The sequence below is a fragment of the Centroberyx affinis genome, unplaced genomic scaffold (assembly GCF_046629955.1).
Source record: "Centroberyx affinis isolate AG114_WGS23_722 - 3 ecotype Tasmania unplaced genomic scaffold, CSIRO-AGI_Caff_v1 ptg003073l_1, whole genome shotgun sequence".
Lineage (NCBI taxonomy): Eukaryota > Metazoa > Chordata > Actinopteri > Beryciformes > Berycidae > Centroberyx > Centroberyx affinis.
This window is the reverse complement of record NW_027281158.1, coordinates 22663-36381: the sequence shown is the minus strand read 5'-3', so window position 1 is coordinate 36381 and position 13719 is coordinate 22663. Positions and strand designations below refer to the sequence as shown.

Below are 13719 nucleotides of genomic sequence, written 5' to 3'. Positions count from 1 at the left end.
AACTGTTGTTGATATACAGTATATAATTTGATGTATATATGATTTTATTCATAAGTTTGTTCAGGCCACATAGGTCTGAATGGACACTTGCACCTATTTCATGGATCTGGAATAAACTTTGGTGCAGTAGTGTGAGCCACCTTTGTCACTTTTCTTACTGTTTCTATGTGATACTATATGTTTTATGTTGACGTATTTTATGTGTTGTATACTTGCTGCAGCACAAATCGCCCATCTAGGACAATAAAATTGACTTGACTTGATTGACTTGACTTGAGCCACCAGGACACCCCTCATTTGTCTTCTTTGTCTGTGTTAATTGGAGAATGGAAGATCTCAGGCAGGTGGAGCTAGGTTGAGGTGTGTTTGCTTTTCTGTCACTGTTCTCTTCTGCTGTGTTGCTACGAAGGCTAAGTTTACCCACAGCTAACATTGGATTGCTACAGCCTCTGCTGAGTCTGTGTAGTAATGCTACAGTGGCTAGTGTCAGCAGCTAAATACATAGGCTACTGTTAGAACTTCAGTGTTTCAGCTTCTACTGTAATAGTTATAATGTATGTGCCTTTGCAATTCAAGAAGAATATAAGTGGAATAATAACTAACTCTGGTGTGCATGTGTATCTGAGTGAATGCCTCCATCATCTGTCCTCCATCAGCCACAGACCTCAACACTGTTGAATGAGGAGGTCAGAGCAGCATGATGCTCCACCAGGAGGAACATCAATCCCACAAGATGTTTCAATTGGCCCTATAACTCCCTATGTTTCAACCATTGGCCCATTCTTACAGCGCAAAGATTTTACATAGCCACAAATAAAACTTCTCTGATGCCCTCACTGCCCTTTCTTTCTCATACTCCATTTTGTGGTAGCAGTATCCCAAAATGTGCACATTTAAATGTTTACAGCTGCAACTACTGAATAATGAAGATAACATGAACATCCCTGCCAAACTTTTAACCTTTAAGAACAAGACTGTAAGATCTTCCAAATACTCCCCACCCCCCTCCCTATAACTTACCACCTACGCCCTGTCCCCCTCAATTCTCATCCCCTTTTTTGTACAAACTCCCTACTCCAGATGAGGAACTATGGATCAATCCCTGTCTGTTCATCCGTCTGTCTGTCCATCTGTTTGTCCATCATGCACAACATCTTGGATACCACTGAACCAAAGGGCCACATGGGGTGCTACAATGTTTATTTATTATTTAATTATCTATACAGTATACAATACAATTGTCACACAATATCTTTCACGTTACGATATCTTGAATGTTGCTGATTGTTTATTGATGAAACTAAGATTTGTTTGTGACAGTATGAATCATAAATGAAGCATAAATAACAATGCTTGTAAAAGTTATATTTTTCTGTCCTGATTTGTAGTAAAGATACACCATATCAGGGTGTATTGATATGAAACCACATGAAACAATGTAAAACAGAGTTACTGACAAGGATAAACACTATTGTGGTGTACATAAGAAAAGAGATTAAATATACCATAGTGGTGTCTGAAGTGCTGTAAAGTAAGCAATCAAAACACCTAAGTGGTGTTTGGATTCCATGAAAGTCAGCTATTGAAACACCATAGCAATCCATGAAAGTAAGGTATCAAAACACTTAAGTGATGTTGTCTTAAAATGCCAGTGCAAATAGGGTTTTCATTTCACTATAATGGTGGCAGCAGAGTTGTCATTACATTTTGAGTTTCAAAACACTTTCACACAGTTTCAAACAGTGTACATCTGAATTGGATAACAAAACTGAAATGACAACAGAACACATGTTAGAAAACAGTATAACAACAGCAAAAAGCAAAAATGCTAAGGAATGGAAGAGTATGACTAAGAGTATGATTAATGAATTTTGCTAGATATTAAAATCTGTTTTTCTATAATTGTTGACACAAAGCAACTATGAGTTTTAAAACATAAAAATAAAAAAGCACTAAAAGCTATGCTAATTTGCTGTAATCATAAATGTGACAGATGCAAATAAAAAAGATGTTTTAGCCACTTTTCAACATACTTCTCACAATTTATCAACTGTAACTGTGAATCAAGACAAAAAGAACAGTGTTGACATTTACCATGTTCACAAAATACCGTATTATTACATATCAACCATGGGTGCATCACTCCTCCTTTCCTCCCTCACTACCACTCCTCTTGTACCAGGAAGCAACTTGGAGGAGACAAGGGGAGGAATGGAGTGGAGGAGAGAAGGAAGTGGAGACCTTTTGGGATAGTTTATTTGCTACTCCATCATCAAAAATGGACATCTGCTATTGATGAAGTAGCATATCATCATTCATTTATATCATTTATGCATACCCAGCAAAAGGCATGGCGAAATGGCGACATTCATTTGGTAATCAACATAAGGTATATAGTACATCTGTGTTGTCTTAACACACATCCTTTCCTCAGGCCTACATTGGTGAATTAATTTTCATAGTCCAATTTCAACCAATTTGACTATTGCAACAGTGCTTTTGTGAGACACTGGAATTAAAATAGGCCCATCCTACATATCACAATGTCTTATACTCTAATGTTTCCCTTATGTTTTTTCGTGACCTTGGTATTATAAGGTTCTATCTGACCTTTTTGTCAAAACTGAGTTAGTCGCATGAACCTATTCTATGAGTACCTGTTTGACATATGTGTGGTGTTATTTTTTGAAAATAATGATTTTTGAGTCTGTAATTTCTAAAACAAAAGGACCCATCTCCATTTAACTCAAGGGATGCTGAAAACTTTGAAGCTCAATATCTCAGAACTATCCTGAAGGCAGATAGAACCTTATAATTCTAAGCTCACGTAATGTCTAAACATTCTTGGACTCACTGGATGTTGCAAACTGCCACCATCTGGCACCTAAGTAGGCTAAAATAAATCGTAAATAACATTTACAAGCCTGGTCTGGGGCCTCATTTATAAAAAATATGCATAGATTCCACACTAAAAGGTTACATGCTTACAAAATAAGAAAAGTACGTACAGACAAAAATAATCAGATTTATAAAACTCTCTTTCTAGTAGTCATATGTAGTGTGGGGTGTCCTCTGTGAGGTGGTCCTGCTGCTCTGGCTGCTGAGGCTTATGTGTCTTTTCAGACAGGGGATCCTCTCGGCCAGCAGTTTTCTGAAGTGGCTCTGGAACTTCTTACCCACAAATGTATAAAATACAGGGCTAATGCAACAATACAAGTAGGCCACGTTTCGTGTCACATACAGCGCATAGTCCAATGCCTCTGACTCTGAGCATGATTCATTATTCTCACCAATGGTAGAGATTCGGATGGCCTGAAGGAGGATGACTATATTGTAGGGCGTCCAGCAAGCGAAGAAGGTGAAGATGATGATAAATATGAGCTTGATGGCACGGCACTTCTCCTTCATCCGGGTGGACAAGATCCGGACGGTGATGCTAATGTAGCAATACATCACCATGAAAAGAGGGAGGAGGAAGAACAGTAGGAATTGTTGGTAGTTAGTGACCAGGTGCCAGCGATTCATTATGTTCCCAGGGAATCCTGCTTCCTCACACATCAGCCCATACTCTAAATGCAGCCATACTTTTTTGAGAACCAACTCTTTGACACTGGCTACAATACTGATGCACCAAACTGCCACCGATGCGATGATGGCATAGGTCTTTTTCCTGCTCCTGGCAGCTGTCACCGCATGCACCACTGCAAGATACCGGTCAAATGTCATAAGCGTGAGGAAGAGGATAGAACTGTAGAAGCCGATGAAGTAGGCACTGCTGACCATCTTACACAACACCACGCCAAATATCCACTCAGACAAATGGTATGTTGCCCAGAAGGGAAGACTGGAGGCAAAAAGAATGTTTGAGATGACCAAATTTAGGAGGAAGATGTTTGTCACCGTGTTCAGCTTCTCAAACTTGTAAATGATGAAGAGAACAAGCCCATTACCCAGGTAACTCAGAAGGAAGTTTACATAGTAGAATAATGGGATGAAGTTAGCACCAAACTGGTTGACCTTAGTCTTGGAGCAGAGCTGGACAAGTCCACTGACCACGTAGGATGAGTCAGTGGTGTCATAGCTGTCGTTAAACAGATTCATGAAGAGCAGATACTGGTCACTGTTGTCCTCCATGGCTGGGGTTCATCCTGTAGGAGAGAGTCTTTAATAAGGAGACTGATATACATTGAATTTTTTTTTGGTGTGACCAAAATTGTGTTACTTTTCATACTTTATGAGATTTTCAAATCAGAGGAGCATGTGCATGTGCACAGTATTGGTTGACCGGTTACCTGAGTTATTTATAATAGAATATTCGAATATTGATATGACTTCAAATGGCCATCCCTACACCTCACGAGTCCTTAGGTCCTCAGAAGCTGGTCTTTTAAATGTTCCCAAGCCACAAAGAGCTTTGGGGATGCTGCTTTTACCCATTACGCCCCAAAGTTGTGTTTAAACAACTGAAAACGTATTTTTTTAATCTAGTTTAGCAGCAGTCTGTTTACCATTCCGAGGAAGCAAAATGTGGTGTAATTTCGCGCATTGGTGGCGCTATAGCAACATCATAATTTTAAATGGCCATACAAATCTCTGTTCAAATTTCAAAATACTCAGCATGCCACAGGGATCACACTTGCACATTGGTCCTTTACCCCAGAGGTCATCAGGTACGTGGACCATGTCAATTGCCTCTTGTGGCTATATTTTTATTATTATTATTTTTATTATTATTATTATTTTAGCAAAAACAAGACCTATCTAATAGCTTGAAAAGCTTGACCATCATTATGCCATGTTGACAGATAACATAAAATTGCTTCGGTATTGCAAATTCCTTGTTTTGGAAATTTTCAGTTCATTCAGTGCATCCTGTTTCTACACAAAAGAAGAAAAACTACAAAACATCACTGCACATTCATTACATGGCTTTTCCCATGTTCTTAAAATCATGCTGAGACAAATTCATAAGACCAACTCCTACACATCACTCTGAGGGACACTTGATAACTAACTTTTAGCTCCTACTCTGAGCAGTGAGTAAATTTGGTCACAGTCACATTTTTAACAAGATTCTTAGGAGTAATTCTGAGATGCTTGATAACAGGCTCAGATTTAATCAACATTATAAGGGGTTTTATACATACCGGCCCTGGGCCCATAGTTATCAAGTGTCAGTGTAGGAAATGGGTCCCAACTGCCCGAAAATTCTCAGAGTGATGCATATTTGGTCCTACTTTTAGGAGTAAGAGCTGTTATCAACATTCCTATGAAATAAAAGTACTCATATCTCAGGATATACTATGTATTTAGGAAAGCTCAAGAGCTGTCCTAACATGAGCAGTAACTGGAAGATAGCTGCATTGAGATGACGTCAAGGACGGACATTTAGGGAAAGGACTGATGTTTTGCAAACACTGGATAATGATCAAAAGATTAGACAGGGATGGTATTTATTATGTGATGGTGCTTGTGTGTGATGCTATCCAGTGTTGGGGGTAACGAGTTACGTAATATAACGCGTTACGTAATATTATTACATATCTGAGTAACAAAGTAGTGTAACGAGTTGTTTTAAATCAAGTAATAATATAATACACATAATATACAGTTACTTTTGTAAGTACTGTAATAATGTTGTAATAATAATAATAATGTTAATGTGGAGGCAGTTAGCTGAAGAGTCGGTATAGGAGGATTGACCGGGTTGCCGCCACTTTTCACCATATAAGTTTGGTGACTTTTTCCATATTTGTTTGGCGGCTATTATCGTCTGATCTTATTACTGTTTGGGTTGACGCGCTTGAGGTTTTGTATAAAGCTTATCATTAGCCAATATAGGAAGGATCTGTTATTTTGTCATACTGTGAATGTTGACACCGACTGAAGTAAGGAGACGCCCTGAATCGCCCTGCCATGTATTTGGTACCAAATTAAAGGGGAAGTTGTGGTTTTTTTTACATGGAAAAACTTGTGATTGTCAATTTCTTTTTGTTTGTTTGGAGTGAGCAAGAAAATGCAGCAACATTCTAGAATTCTACTGGTGTCTGGAGGGTTGTGGTGCCATCGCCAGTTGGCTGTAAGCTCTCTACAGGCGATTTAAATAATGTTTCTGTGGCGATTGTAAGTGTGACGGCCCTCCTGTTCTACCAGGGTCTGTTTGTGTGTATTTCCCCTGTCTGTGTCTCTTCCCTCAGGTTCCTGGTAGGCAGGGCATTTACATTAGTGCAACTGGGAGCACCTGGCCAGTCTCCCAGGGGTATACTTAAGCCCGGACCGCTCCCCAGTCTGGGAGGCTCTCTCCCTGATGCAGCATGTTATGTTTTGGGTTGGCGCTGCCTTTTTGTTAACTTTAGTTTACACTTAACAACACTTCCTGACACAATACCCCTCACGCATCCACTCACTGACACTACTGATTGTACTGATTGACACATCTCATGTCCTTTTTGTATAGATCTATTGGTATTTAGTTAATAAGTGTGATTATTTTTTCTGTTAATACCCCGTATCTCCCTTCTTTGCCATGGCTCCTGAGCCGGGTCATGACAAATACACGCCCCCCACAGATGCACCGTCCCCATAGCCACTACTACGAGTGCGCGGCTCCCCAAAATTGCGCCTGTGCGTCAAAACATACTCGTCTGCCAATGCAGCAGCTTCAGCAGCAGTCTTCACTTTCTGATCGCTGATATAAGTAGCAATGGTCTCGGGTATGGAGTTTTTAAATTGCTCCAGAATTATCAGATCACATAACTCATCAAAACCATTAACGTCCACCGCGGAACACCAACGAGTAAAGTGAGCTGTCAAATCACGCGCAAATTCAAGGTGTGTCTGTTTTTCCCCTTTCCTCCACGTCCGAAACCGCTGGCGGTAAGCCTCGGGAACTAATTCATAAGCCTTCAACACAGCTGACTTGACCATTGACTGTCGACCGAAGTCAAAGATGAATACGCCTCCTGTGCCCTACCTGTCAAAACACACTGCAACATTAACGTGCGAGCAGAATCTGGCCAATTTCTTGCGTCAGCCACGCGTTCAAACAAAGAGAAAAATGTCTCCGGATCCTTTTCATTGAATTTTCGCAGAAGGCGCAAATTACCAAGAATGTCGAAATTCTGTGCTGAAGACTCGGAACCATGCGAGGCACCATCAAACCCCCCAGAACCATCAGCTGCCAATCTCCCATCCTTGATCAAATCAAGCTTATACTGCTGTAAATTCAGTTTCACCTGTTCCGTCTGCTGCCACATCCTCTCCACTGCCAACTGCTTTTCAATTTCAGCTGCTTGTTTAATTTTTTCATGCTCCATCTGTAACATAAGAATCTCTTTCTGTTGTTCAAATGTCAAATTGGTAGTTGTTAAAGACTGCGGAGACAAACCAGTAGTAGTCTTACGGGGAGATGGTACCTCAACACCAGCCATAGTCAAAACCCCCATGTCACTCAAGTTTGCTTTCAATATGGCCTTCACCGTATCCTTCAACCTTTTATCACTAATCTCAATTTTATAGTGATCTGCTATTTTCAGTAGCTGCTCCTTTGTGCATCTATCCAAAAACTCCTCACAAGGAGCTTTCACAAACTCAGCTACTTCAGCCATTCCAGTTAACAAATTCCCTCAAGGAACAAAACGGCTACAAAAACAACTCTACGCATGGGCTACAGGCCAAAGTAAGTGCCAACAACAGTGCGTATGAGGCAAAGATGAAAACCCCAAAACCGGAGCATGCGTTCCCCCTAACTAACTGCCTAACCCAATCTGACTAGATAAAACTCACCCCTAGTCTTGATGCAGTAACGATGGCGGGTACTTATGCGCTAAAACCCGGTAGCGCGGAAAGGCGACCAGACTCTGGCAACCCCCCTGAGGCTACGGACGTGCTCCCGAGCAACTGCTCCAACCACGTTTACTGCAACACTGCAAAAAAAAAAAAAAAAAAAAAATCTGACGGAACCCAAAGGGGTAACGCCGCTACTCCTCACAGGGAACTCAGCTCCAAGATAGAAACAATACCGCACCAACCAGTCAGCACTTACCTTCAACCCCCAGCACAACGCCTAGAGACAAACGAGCCTAAAAAAACATTTCCCCACAAGCAGTGAGCAAAACCAGACAAATCAAATCCGCCAAACTGTTGTTATTTCAACCACAAACAAATGCACTTTACACAACTGGCCGCGCATCTCCTCATTAGCACTTACCGGAACAAACGCCATTCAAGGCCCCCCAACTACGCACGGTAGTATCAAAACAGGCAATTCTTCCTGTCAACTGACGTCATCTATGACGGGCAACTCATTCACAAAAATCCAAGTAACCCCCCCTTTACCCACGGCAAAACCCAGAGGCACACAACTACCAACCAATCAAGTGCTACCACCCAAGATCACTCCGAATCAATTCAATTATCTATTGATTCTGAAAATGGACCGGACGAGCCCCCAATTTGTCATGACCCAGCTCAGGAGCCATGGCAAAGAAGGGAGATACGTGGTGTTAACGGGAAAAAAAATCACATTTATTAACTAAATACCAACAGATCTATACAAAAAGGACATGAGATGTGTCAATCAGTACAATCAGTAGTGTCAGTGAGTGGATGCGTGAGGGGTATAGTGTAAGGAAGTGTTGTTAAGTGTAAACTAAAGTTAACAAAAAGGCAGTGCCAACCCAAAACATAACATGCTGCATCGGGGAGAGAGCCTCCCAGACTGGGGAGCGGTCCGGTCTTAAGTACCCCTGGGAGACTGGCCAGGTGCTCCCAGTTGCACTAATGTAAACGCCCCGCCTACCAGGAACCTGAGGGAAGAGACACAGACAGGGGAAATACACACAAACAGGCCCTGGTAGAACAGGAGGGCCGTCACATAAGCATATATAATTGTAATGTATTTGCACAATATCACATAACTTACAGACAGTTTGATGAATCCGTTATTATGAAACCAAGTCAACAAACACTTCAGCACCTTTCATATTAACAGTACGTGTCACAGTGGCTTTAAAATGCACTTAACTAACGTGGGGGCACTCCCACTCTAAGTGCTGCTTTGAGAAATGCACGTAGATAATGAAGGAGCCTTCATAGAATCACACTTAAAAATACTCTTTACCTCTAAGAACGATCGTTATTGGGAAACAAGGCTGTGATCTGAGGTGCTCAGGATCATAAGGGATTAAGGATCAGCGATATATCAGTACCTATCTGTATTTTAAGTGATCAGTGCAATCAAGTCAATTCTAAAAACTCAGAAAACTAGTGAAATGAATTCGGGTGATGTGATTTTTTTCTGTTGGTACAGTACCACACAAAATCCTAACTACTGCATTTTGTACAAGAGGCGTTGGACAGTTTTGATTTAAGCAGGAATAATGAGTTGCAGTATTCTAGGCAAGATATGCACTGTAATGACTTATGAGCATATGCTTACTGATGCATTATATCCACACTCATAAAACATAACAAAAAATATAGATATAATGAATTGTAGGTTATGAATATTTATGACTAGTTATCTATCAGAAGTTGTATGAAGGGAGTTATAATGTATTATAGTAACTTGTATTTCATGAGTCACCTTGTGCTGTAAACTGGTTTACTAAATTGATCCATGCAGCAATTGCCTGTTAAGCAAAAATAATTCATTCATGCATTGTGTGGAAGGGAGAGAAACAGCCTGGACAGCTCGCCAGTCCATCACAGAGCTAATACAGATAGACGGACAAACACACTCACACTCATATCTATTTGGAGTCTCTAATCCCCCTGGCTTGCATGTCTTTGGACTGTGGGAGGAAACCCACGTGAACACGGGGAGAACATGCAGACTCAACACAGACAGGACCGAGGCCAGGAAACGAAGCCAGGACCCTCTTGCTGTGAGGCAACAGTGCTAACCACTATGCCAGCCGTGTGTTAAGCCAAATGAAATGCATAATAATATAAGTCATATATATAAGTATAGTATATATAAGTCATGCAGCATCATAAATTACCACCGCAGGCTGCATGTAAAGTGCCATGCCCTGTAATACATCAAAATACACTGCGAAGAATCATATGTTTTCATTGTCTACTTGGTAAAGTAATAATGTTAGTGAGAGAGTGACTGAGTAAATATTATAATATATACATATATATATATATATATATATGTAAACATTAAGTTTGTTAGTTTTAATTAAAATACTACAAAATAAATTTGATCAAGTTTAATTGTAAGAACCAGTGCCTTTTAAGCAGCTCAAAGACGGGGTGTTTTTTGGGTGTGACTGTTTATGGAAAATTTGGGTGGTTTGTGGTTTTACACTGGTCTATTTGGTCAAATTCTGTTGGTCTGAGAGCAGTCTTGTAATTTTCTTGCAGGAAGTGAACAATAAAATATAAATGCTGTCATATTTTTGTTTCTGTCTTTCCTTTGTCATAGTCACGGGAACAAATGTCTTACTAAACATTAGTAAATGTTCAATTAATGTTATTTGATGCAACTTATAGTAAATGAGTAATACCTGTGTAAATACTTTGTCGAGCATTTACACATCATCTGTTAATGATGAACAAATAATTTGTTCATCATTAATGATGCACAATGATTACATGCTCCCTAGGAAGTGTTACATTACACTATATCAGGAATTGTTTGACAAATAATGTACATGTGCAAAAGTCTTAGGCACCCTAGATGTTTCATATAAATGTGGTCTTAGATGTTTATTTGTTTTCTGCATTAGTGTGTCAGTAGACTGCTCTTTATACTATTCTTTTTTTTGTAGAAACTTTTCATTGCATTATTTTTGCATCTTCGCTTTACACATTTTTTTTTTACATGTGCCTAAGACTTTTCCACAGTACTGTATTATTGTTATATTATACTATATATAATATTGTTATATTATACTTATACTTATTGTTATATTATACTATATATATATATACATAATGTCTAATATATATACTAATGTCAGTACAAATAATGTACTAATTTATTATAAATTATTGAGATATAATTGATAAATGATTGATAATAATGAACTGATCATTATCTCCACATTAACTCATCATTAATTCATCAATAACTCATTGTTTATTAAGGGTGTGTAAACATTCATTATTTTAAAGTGCATTTTAAGTTAATATGCTTCATGGGTACTGACATCAGTAAGTGTTATGTGTTCTTAAAAGAATGGTTATAAGTCATTATGAGTGCATTAAAATTACTTATAAGTGCCCTTACAGTGTACGATAATTGTGGTCATAAAAAGTGTTACTGATAGTTCTTAACTGAACAAAACACAGCTGCACAACATTCTTTACCTGAACATCAAAGGTCAGCATCAAAGATACGTTTCTGCCAGCTTTACATTAGCTGATATAGTGTCAAGTTCATTTTGACTCAGATTTTTGGTAATCCTGGGGCCATGTAGTACTGTTTCTGATTTGTCTTCATCCAAGACATCCAACACTCAAACAGAGGTAATGAGTTAATGATAGTAGTGCCTTTAAAAAACAAATCCAAAATTTCCAGCATTTTTTTCTTTCGACTTTTTTGATCTGATTAAACCTCTCATATAAACCCCTCATGACAATTCCTTGAAGAGGCTTTTCCATCAATCAACACCCCTCAGTTAAAGTATGGGGCCTTGCTTTGTAAGACCTCTTACTGAAGTACATTGCTTTGTTATCGAAACCTCTTTATTACTGCAGAAATGCTAATCACAATCTTGCTGGGACCATGTACATTGCTTTATCATGAAGACCCCCTTGTTTTTTTTTTTGGTTTTTTTTTTTACAAATAACAGTCTGTATTATCCAGGAAACTCCCATGTAACACAACAAACAATTCATTGTTAAATCAAGATTACTGAAAAAATGTTTCCTTTAAAGGCTCTATTTTGTCTGTACTGGATGTCACTCTCCAAAAGGATAAGTCATAAACTCACCAGTGAAGTTTTCTAGGTGTGGAGTGTAAGGACAATCAGAAACAGAAAGAGAAGCACTGACTAGCTCCTGAGTCTGTGTTGCTGCTGACAATGCTAAACTGTTTTAGTGACAGAGAGGTGAGGTTGCTGGTAAAGGGGCTGTCTGAAGAGGAATGAATATAGTGGGTGTTTAAGCAGCTTGTACAGAATTGCATTGGTTAAGTGCAGAGAGTCACACTACAGCATTCAGTTTTGATTGATTTGATCTGAATTGTGAATTCCAGATATCTTCATTTAAATTATTAGATATCTTGAATTATCATTCAGACTAGTCAAAAAGCAATTGCATATATCAAAAAGATGTGTCATTTTCACGTCAGACTAAGCCATGCAAGACATGCACCTCGCAGAAGCACGGAAGCCGTTGTTCCAGTCGTATTACAAGCCAACGACAGGGGAAACTATCTCGCATTTTAATGATTTGTGAGGAGAATTGCTTTTTTAGAATGTTAATTACTTCGGCAGGTCTGCATTTCTACCTGCCGAATAATGTATCCCCCCTATAACTTTGATTCTGGTGACCCTATGCAGAATCCAGCATTACACCGGCATTCATTGGGAAGCCTTGCATCAGTCACGTCATGCACAACTGATTTGACTAGTCATAATTCTAACTGAGATATCTGAAAATATAATTTTGACTAGTCAAAACAGAATTACAGATATCTCTGGTTATCATTCAGTATGTGTGACGCGTCAATTGAAGATATCTGTGATGTCATTCGCGATATCTTAAAAGATATTTTGACGAGTCAAAATGTAATTAGAGATATCTTTAATTACCATTCTTACTAGCCAGATTGTGATTGCAGATATCTTGAATTACCATTCTGACGGGCCATATTATAATTATGACTAGTCAAATTGTATTTGTAGATATCTGTAATGTAATTATGGATAGTCAAGCGCAAGCATTTAATGTTACAACGGCTTGCCATATAACTGGTGCACCACTGGACATTCCCACAAAGCATGCATTAATGTCCCTCTAGTTTTGTTACATCTCCAACATAAATCACTTTGCAAAAGACCCATCCTATTCACTCAACTAGGGGTAAAATAAAATATATGAAAAACTTTAAATAGCATACCCTTTCCTTAAGCTTCCCTAACGTTTTGACTAATATTTGAAATTATGTTCATCCAAGTTCTCTTATCAATTTCACATCTTTTTGCCACACAATTCTCAGATTATCACAATCATCACTTTCAGCCTTTAACAGCATTTTATCTTGAAGCGGATTGTACTAACCTTGGTAAAACAAAAAAATCTTCAATTACATTATTGCCCTTTAATTCCATAGTACCTTTCATGCTTGAACACAGTTCTTAAACTGCATATATTTCCAGATATCCTTATAACCAAGGTTGTACTTTTTTCCCATTTCTTCAAAGGATGGATAAACTTCATTCACAGTTTTTTATTAATAGCTTACCCAACTCAAATTGGTGTGGCATATAATTTAATATATAATAAATGGTGAGTGTGCATGATGGTGTTTTCTCCACAACGCAATTACAATTTAATGCAATAAAGACTTTTAAATGGTGAATTTTTTCCACAGTCAAAATATCCCAACCCTAAAATTGTTTACTGGAATTCTAAATTGACATTTTTTTTTTTTTTTAAGATAAATTTTTGGCATTTATGTATGCACTAGATAGTCAGCTATCAATAGCAATTTGTGCTATTGACAATAAAAAGTTCAATGATAAGTTGAAGCTTTAACTA

At 38.6% G+C, this 13719-nt stretch overlaps 1 protein-coding gene across 2 annotated transcripts; it reads right to left on the bottom strand.

Annotated features, from left to right (window-relative positions):
• Positions 1–1228: 1228 nt before the first annotated feature.
• On the bottom strand, positions 1229–12059 carry ccr12a (chemokine (C-C motif) receptor 12a). 2 transcript variants are annotated; one of them, XM_071537595.1, is made up of 3 exons: positions 11949–11974; positions 11323–11505; positions 1229–4148 (listed from the first exon to the last, which is right to left on the bottom strand). In XM_071537595.1, the coding sequence occupies exon 3, from the start codon at positions 4132–4134 to the stop codon at positions 3043–3045; it is 1092 nt and encodes a 363-aa protein (XP_071393696.1). In that variant the 5' UTR covers positions 4135–4148; positions 11323–11505; positions 11949–11974; the 3' UTR covers positions 1229–3042. The 2 variants fall into 2 exon arrangements, with proteins under 2 accessions (XP_071393696.1, XP_071393695.1); XM_071537594.1 differs by lacking the exon at positions 11323–11505 and having other exon boundaries at positions 11949–12059.
• Between the last annotated feature and the right edge of the window lie 1660 nt (positions 12060–13719).

What these genes read in the sequence shown, in the direction of transcription:
- ccr12a (XM_071537594.1), bottom strand. Translation starts at nt 4,134, where the DNA reads ATGGAGGACAACAGTGACCAGTATCTGCTCTTCATGAATCTGTTTAAC.